The 8,573-nt window shown below is 40.6% G+C and overlaps 1 protein-coding gene across 1 annotated transcript in view; it reads left to right on the top strand.

The window, feature by feature from the left end:
* LOC140331867 (phospholipase A2 inhibitor gamma subunit B-like) overlaps window positions 1-7,786 on the top strand; it is a 9,203-nt gene extending 1,417 nt beyond the window's left edge. Inside the window, exons 2-6 of the mRNA XM_072413202.1 lie at window positions 3,619-3,738; window positions 4,027-4,056; window positions 5,015-5,155; window positions 6,848-6,994; window positions 7,623-7,786. Of these exons, the coding sequence (XP_072269303.1) occupies window positions 3,619-3,738; window positions 4,027-4,056; window positions 5,015-5,155; window positions 6,848-6,994; window positions 7,623-7,786 (602 nt within the window). The remainder of the gene's footprint in view (window positions 1-3,618; window positions 3,739-4,026; window positions 4,057-5,014; window positions 5,156-6,847; window positions 6,995-7,622) is intronic.
* The last annotated feature ends 787 nt before the right edge of the window (window positions 7,787-8,573 follow it).

The following is an 8,573-nucleotide window of genomic DNA, read 5'->3' as shown; positions in this document are numbered from 1 at the left end:
GATCACTGTATCACACATTTTGGGTCTCTGTTATATCAATGTAACCATATCTGTTCTACGCGTTTCGCAGACCCCAGTCCGCTTCATCAAGACCTATGAATAACATAATGATTTCTAAATGATTTCTAAATACCACAGTAATGTACAAAATTAGAAAATACAAATATAAGTGTAAATTAATTTAATAAATCATTACTGACATCTATACAGTGGCTCCCATAGATCGCATCCCGATTAGCAAGGCAATTCTTTCTTAGAGTGGCTCACATTTTGAGTGTCTGTTATATCACTGTAATTATTTATGTTCTATATATATTCAAAATGTTTTGTTTTTGTTTTTTTTTTATGAGCATTCAGGCAGGGATTACTTTGGATGGTAAATCTATGGTGACATATGTTGTTATTGTTTGAGGTGGAGAGCACGGAATAAGTTAATTTATTGACTAATTACTTTTTTTGAATTGAGTATATAATGAATACTAAGAGCACATTATTGAGAATATGTACAGGTGATTGGTTCACTTAACACATATTGATACAAATTTGTATTTGGTAGTGGAAATAAGACGCACTATTTTCACAGGTGAACATGTTTTTAATCTTTAGGGTTTTATGTATTGATGATGGCAATATGGAACCAATTGTGAATAAATATCACTTTTGGAGCTAGTTAGACATATGGATAATTACATTTATGCCATATATTGGTTATAGCACCTTCAGTTACTTCGCTGTTGTCTGGTCTGCTTTAAATACCCCTCTAAAGCTGCAAATGCACGTGTAAATATTGTGATATATTTATCCTGAAAGATCCTTTCCAACGACTAAGGACTGCACAATGCATGAATGAGAGCTGTACATACAGGACCATTGTGCTCCATGAGGAGGGGGAACGGCGGAGCGACACCCTGGTGCGTGCTCTCCCCCTTCCCTTGAATTAGGATTGTTTGACGTCCATCATCCGTGGATCTGCCAGGATGGTGGTTCGGCCGATGCACGACGGGCGCTGTACACGCCTGATTCTCATCCATTTTCGGCCCGGAGCCGATTATTGAGTGAGAACCATTGGACGTGTGTACGTATCTTAAGAATGAACTGCCTCGGGATGCAATCCATGGGAGCCGCTGTATAGATGTAAGTAATTAGATTTAATAAATTAAATTACACTTATATTTGGATTTTCTAATCATGTAAATGTCTGTGGTATTTAGAATTTATTTTGTTATTCAAAGGTCTTGATGAAGCGCACTGGGGTCTGTGAAAAGCGTAAAACATATATAGTTACATCAATATAACAAAAACCCAAAATGTGTGATACAGTGGTCAATATGATTTTATGTATCTTTTTAATATACCGTATATACTCGACTATAACTTGATCCGAATATAAGCCAAGGTACCTATTTTAACCTTCAGGAAAACCGAAAAAAATTGTGGGAAATGATGCAGCTACTGGCAAGTTTCATTTCTACAAGTAAAGTTCACTTCTTTATTTTTTTAAGTTAAGTTAATTGGCTTTCCCCAAAAAATTGACCTTAGACTACAATAATGACACGACTATGGTAGATTGTGAGCCCCTTTGAGGGACAACTAGTGACATGACTATCGACTTTGTACAGCGCTTCCTAAGATGATGGCGCTATATAAATACTGTGTAGTAATAATAAATAATCAGATGAATAATATTATGATTGGTAACTAATCAAATTATAATCATCTGATAAATTATGCATCATTAGTTGACATAACTTAGTTTACTACTTTTTTTCTGGCTCTCTGTTACGGCTTTTGCATCTAAGCCCGTGTCCTATGTCTAAGCACCCGGGAACACGGGACTCCTATCAGCAAGGGACTCTCTCGAGTTCTCCGCCCCCACCAGGAACGGCCCTAAAGTGTCCCCTTACCCCGGCTCAACAAGGAGGCTCAATAGCTGCATGTGGCTCCGGAGCCGTGGGTTGCCGACCCCTGATGGCCAGGATTAGGCTGGATAGGCAGGGGTGGGAATCGGCTGGCAGAGGGTGCTTTTCCGGAGGGACCCATGCACCTGACTGGAGTATAAGCCGCGGGTGAACCCCACTAGGGACAGGGCGACCTCCCCAGCTAGGGACTGAGTGCTCACTAGACACAGTACTCCTTTTTAGGGACAAAGTACCTACCTGCAAGTGGCAGAGCATTCCCTTATAGGTACAGAGTTTTTCCACTTTAAAGACAGAATACCTTTCCTATAAAGCACCTTCTCACTAGGAACAACATTCTACCCCACTAGGGACAGGGAATCTCCTCTCTAGGGACAAAGAACCTCCCCAATAGGGACAGAGTGCTTTTCTGCTAGAAATAACTTATCTCTGCCCCGGGGACAGCAGCAGCAGCCCAGTAGGGACAGAGCACCACCCATTTAGGGACCTCCCACTAGGAACAGTGGGTCTCCACATCAAGGGCAAATCCCCTCCCCTTTAGGGACAACATCCCTTCTGTCCAAGGGCAGAGCACCTCCCCACTAGGGAGACAGCCCCCTACCAGTAGGGACAGAACAGCTCCTGTTTAGGGACAGAGCGCCCCCTCTGGAGACAGATCATATTCCAACCCCTAGGACACTTGGATTTCCATGCATTCTTTCAATGCAAAAAGGTTGCCCAGAATAACATTTATCCTATTTTTAAATGAATCAATTAACCACTTTCTGCACAATCGTTTTATATTTACTAAATATTGTAGAAATAACATTCATCATAATTGACATATTAAATACTTGCATTGTAATATGACTTTGAGAGAATGAAAGTAATAGCAACTTTTTCATTTTCCTCACTGCAATTTCTGTAAATATGTGTGTAAGGAAAAGAAAAGAACAAGTATAAATGAAAAACACTTATATTGTAATTTTCATAGCTAATACATGATACTACTAATCACAGATAGAAAATGTTTACAGCATTCACTTCATTATATTATTATATAATCAATAGCAAAATATAATCAATAAGTACTTCTAAAACCCGACGCGTTTCTCCATGTTGACTTCATCAGGGGACTTCATAGAGACTTGTATTGATAGTAGATTATATGCTGAAGGATATATTGATGATGGTAAGGTTGTGAGACGCAACAGATACTTAATAATCTATTATTAATGTTATTATGCATAGGATAAATGGTTGAGATACTTGAATGGTGTTTATACAAGAAACTTAATAAAAACTGTTAATTCTCAAAGTGAAGGGGTTTATAGGTATTTGTCCCCGAGGGAGAAGAGATCCCAAGTAGTACTTTTTTCCCAAAAAGAAGGAAGAAGTTTTTGTATCCAATAGAGTGTATATATTGGAGAGGATATTGAGTGATTTGATATGTTAACATGGGAGTTGTAGGAGAGAGTGACAGAGTATCTGCATCCACCTGTCATAGACTTCTCCTACCTGTAACCCTGACAGCCTCATGTTTCACATACATGTTACCAGAAAGAAGATTTCATAATTGCAGGTTCATACAATGGTTGTCTTATTTAGGAAAGCAGCTTTAGAACAGGAGACCATTATCTGGCTACAAATAAAATGCAGACAAGCCATGACTATTAGAACTGCTTCTATCACTATATAAATTGATAATATTCATCTTTTTCAGGTAATGCATTGAAATGCTATGAATGTAAGGACCTATCTGGAAATCCCTGCACGGGAGAGTCTGTGGAATGCCAGCCTGGGTCTGACGTGTGTATCTCCAGCCTGGTACAATATCAGATAGGTGAGTGTTGCCAATCCTTTAATAAGATTCTGAAGCCATTTTGGATGCTACAACCTCTCCTAATCCAGAGCTGTCCATTGCGGTATCTCTTCCTCACCACAAGATGTCCTCATTCTTGACGTCCAACATCATTAAACCCAGAAGATAGAGAAAACACAGTGCAGGGTGTCATGGCATAATAATTGTTCTCTCTGTGTTCTATTGTAAAACACAATTGATTGTGGGAAACTTTGCTGGGAATATTGGTTCATTTATATAATTGTTTTGTTTTATTGTTATGTTTAATAGACCCCGCGTATCCTGGAACTCTTGAGGGAGGTAAGTCAGCAGTAAAATTACTGAATCTTTAAATGTTATATTCAATCTGCATGTTGATTACAAGGTCTCAGGTGACCAATAGTCCTTATCAATACTTTCCCCTGCATGTCACAATGTAATGCTCCTTTCCTTTTTCAGTAAACCTGGGTGATCCAGCAAACCTGGAATAGATTTCCTAAAAGTCATTTGCTATTTGTTAGCAAATGTTGTCAGTCCTGGACCAAATCCATTCCTGGTTTGCTGGATCACCCAGCTTCACTAATGAAAGTGTATCCTCTCCAGCCTTGGGGAGCCTCAATAAATCAGGTCCGCTGTGTCAGATGAGTGCCCAATTGGCAGTGGATCTGCTGCAAGCCACTTGATCATGTGATCATTGGAGAAGACAAACTGTTACAAGCAGACGCCCCCTATGGGTTTGGTTATATAATGACAAACACCACTCCTGAACAAGATTTAGAACCAGGATAGGAAGAGGTTCCTATTTATATGATATCTGCTTTCTACAAATGGCTGCTTGGAATCACATGGGATGGAGGAGGAGCAAAGCTGCAGAGGATGTCTGCTTCTAGCAGTTTGTGATCTCCAGTGGTTAAATCAGTGCACTGCAACACAAAGATCATTATTGCTCCCAAGAGGGTAGGTCTGTAATTAAAAAGGAGCAGACTGCAGACAAGACGAATATAAGCAAATCAATCATCATGATAAAATATGACTTTTGGCCTACTATGGCACAGTTATATCTATCCATAAATGTTCCCAGAGCTAATATCTTCTAAAAGTAAAAATAATTTGTAAAAAATAAAAAAATTGAACATTAATTGATTTTCAAATTGCTGAATATTGTCAGATTTTGCAGCCAAATTTCTTTATTTGGCAGATTTATGTCCAGGTAAACCGTAAAAAGCAAATTTTCCCTGATTTACATTTGCAGATTTAAGTTTGCCTCTTATATTTTCAGTGCCCACCTGGGTATTTATGAGGGCCTGCGGGAGATCGGACCACTGTTCAGATGTCATCATCCTGAGGACCCCCTACACCAGAATGGTGACCAGCAACAAATGCTGCACCGGTAACAATTGCATGCCGCCGAGACCTGCAGGTGAGGGCCGATACCTTTCAGACCCCCCCACCTTCCTTTGATGCCTAAATATAATGACAGTCCCAGGGGTTCCAGTGTTGTCCTCTTCTTGTTCAATTTGAACTTCCACTTGCAACCCTTGCAAAAAGTGCTGTAGCTGGGAAAAGCTTTCATAGATAAAAGCAGGGAAAGGGGAAGAACGTTTCACTTCCATAGCACTCTCCAACCATACAAAGGCAAAAGTGCTACCCACTGGGCCACCCTGCTGCCCATATACTGGGATTCTATTACAGTACAATGTTGGGGGTAGCTGTACAGGTGCCAGGCTTTCACCAAGGAGCAATGCTCAATGATCTAGGAACCTCTGGAGGAACCCTGGCTGACAAACACTGATCCAGTATGGAGCTGCAGGCTTGACAGATGACTGGGGTAAAAGGGAAGCCTTTCCTCCTGTGTCACTGTCTGTATTAGTCTGTCATTTCCAATCCCTATTTATGTACAGTGCTGCGTAATATGTTGGCGCTACATAAATCCTGTTTATTATTATTATTAATAATAATAATAATATTAATAATAAAAAAGCCACATAAATGGTAGATGGGTAGGGAATAAATAAAATAACTGCATACTAATATAATAAGGTTGCAAAAAAGACATTAATCCATCAAGGTGGACCACTAAGGAAATAAACATATCCCAGATATAAAACCCTATAGACATGGAGGAAGGCAAAAAAAACAGGTCACCGGGTTCAATTTTCTCCAACAGGGGAAAACAATTCCTTCCTGATCCCGTGAGACAATCGGATGTTCCCTGGATCAGCAGTCTCTGTTTTCTTTACTTTAAATCCTTAATACCCAGTAATTTTCTGTGCTTCTAGAAATCATCCAGCTTTTTCTTAGAGCAATCTATAGTAGTCGCTGAAACTACTTCCTGAAGGAGGCGATTCCACATTTTCACACCTTACAGTGAAGAATCCCTTCCTTATCTGGAGCTTAAACTTCTTTTCCTCCAGACACAAAGAGCGCCCCCTTGTGCTTTGTAATGACATCACAGTGAATAATGGGGAAGAGAGTTCTCTATATGGACCATTTATATATTTATACAGGGTGATCATATCCCCCATTATACGTCACTTCTCAAGGGGGAATAAATTCAGTTCAGCTAATCTCTCCTCATAGCTGAGCTCCTCCATTCCTTTTATTAGTTTAGTTGCCCTTCTCTGCACTCTCTTCAATCCCACAATGTCCTTTTTGTGAACTGGTGCCCAAAACTGGACTGCATATTCCAGACGTGGTCTGACCAATGCTTTGTACAGGGGCAGGATTATGTCTCCATCTCTGCAGTTTCCTCTTTTATTACAAGAAAGTACTTTACTAGCTTTATATATTGCAGCTTGTCATTGCATGGTATTATGTGTTGGTGTTTTCTGTTTTCTATGAATATTATTCCATCTTGATTTCATTTTCTTCTCAATCACCGGGATTGAAGGGGTTGTCAAAAAAAGGGATCTTTACTTTTGTGATCTCAGGGCTTTGCATTCATTTTTGGGATTTCCGAGTATTATAACACACAAGTTGGGACTTGACTCTGGAAGACAAAGTATAATATTGATGATAGCTGAGATGAAGATTGAATTTCATCTTTTTGTCATAACAACATCATTTCAGTAAATGCCGTGAGATCATTTCTATTCAATTTTTTTCTTCTTAGTGATCAATGAAGAGTCTCCGAATGGCCTGACCTGCATGGGATGTTTCAACCTCACGTCAGCCTCGTGCCAGGAGAACAAACCTGTACAATGCCGCGGCAGCGAGAGCCAGTGCTTCACCTACTCCAACCAAATCCTAGAGGACAATGGTGAGTACCAAGGGGATTTTTTAATTAAAACACTCACCTCTGCCAGTACTATTGCCCCATGGAGAGCATCACATCAATGCCTGACTGCCCTGCCCTCTCGCCCAATTACATGCAATAGATATTAGGCCCACTATCCCAGCCCTAACCTAGGGTGTTCTGTATGCCAAGGCAACTTACTTAAGCAAGCCTACTTTTCCAAATTGACCACCTTCCCCAACACAGGATGGAAGGGTAAAGGAACCAAGAATAACAAAATATTAGCAGATTCTTCTTCAGGTATCTAATTTTATTACACAGTATTTATGTAGCACAATAATATTATACAGCACTGTACAATGTCCATAGTGTCACTAACTGTCCCTCAAAGGAGCTCACAATCTAATGTCCCTACTATAGTCATATGTGGTTAATGTAGGCTATGGTCAATTTAGGGGGAAGCCAATTAACCTAACTGCATGTTTTTGGGAGGAAACCCACACAGACAACCTGCAAACTCCATGCAGATAGTGTCCAGGCTGGGATTCAAACCTAGGACCTAGCGCTGCAAAGGCTGGAGTGCTAACCTCTGAGCCACCATGCTAATTCTAGTCATGTCAAAAGCTGATTCGCCACTTTTGTCTATCCACAGAGTCCATCACCATGGCGGGATGTGCAACAAAGACGGCCTGTGACCTGGACCTTTATGATGATACCAAGACGCAGTGTTATGGAGGATGTTCAGCCACTCACAGCTCCCGGATTGTCTCCTCATTATCCTTCATTGCCCTCCTCATTATTATGTATCTGTGCTGAGCCCTCGATAGCGCTCGACCCGCCATCTTAATATAACGACTTTCCACCCACCTTCACATACATAGCCGGCAGGAATTGATGGGCCACGTGTATGAAAAACTCTCATGCTTTGATTCAGCCGCCTCCATTGGTTTGGGGGATGGCAGAACTTGTGACCCAAAGCTTTTCTTTATTTGCCCCCCTTTATTTGCATTGGTGAGATTCTTTGCAAATGACTCGAATGGCGAATTACAGAAAGTGTTGGGAAATCAAAAATGTTGCCCCAAAAAACCCAAATGTATTAATGGAATTGTTCAGATCCTGTTATCGGGACAACAGTCCTGGAGGGAATCTCCTTTTATTTTCTGTTGTGTCCCAGCAATAGGAAGTATTGGATCTCCATAACAAAACACAAAAAGAAAAACTCAGGGGTCCTCTCCCCAACCCTTACCCACCCTCCATTACAACATTGCCCACCTAAATACAGAACTGAACAAAGCAAAATATTAAAGCATCATGTGGATTGGTGTGAATGATAATTATTGCATTTGGAACTGAACTTTACCACCCATTATTGTACCATATCTCCCCCCATTGTGTGCTGTGATTGGCTGTAGCTGTGCACCAATCCCACGGCCAGGACCACTCGGGCCCTTTAGTTTCCCATTAAGGCTGCGTACACATGTGCAATAATTGTTGTTGTTGGGAACGATCTTTCATGATCTTTTCCAAAGATAAACGATTGCACGATGCATGAATGAATCTTGTACATACAACACCTCTATGGAGAGGGAAGAGCGATGGAGCG

Source organism: Pyxicephalus adspersus, chromosome 5, assembly GCF_032062135.1.
Source record: "Pyxicephalus adspersus chromosome 5, UCB_Pads_2.0, whole genome shotgun sequence".
NCBI lineage: Eukaryota > Metazoa > Chordata > Amphibia > Anura > Pyxicephalidae > Pyxicephalus > Pyxicephalus adspersus.
The sequence above is the reverse complement of the archived record's forward strand: the minus strand, read 5'-3'. Positions and strand labels throughout refer to the sequence as shown.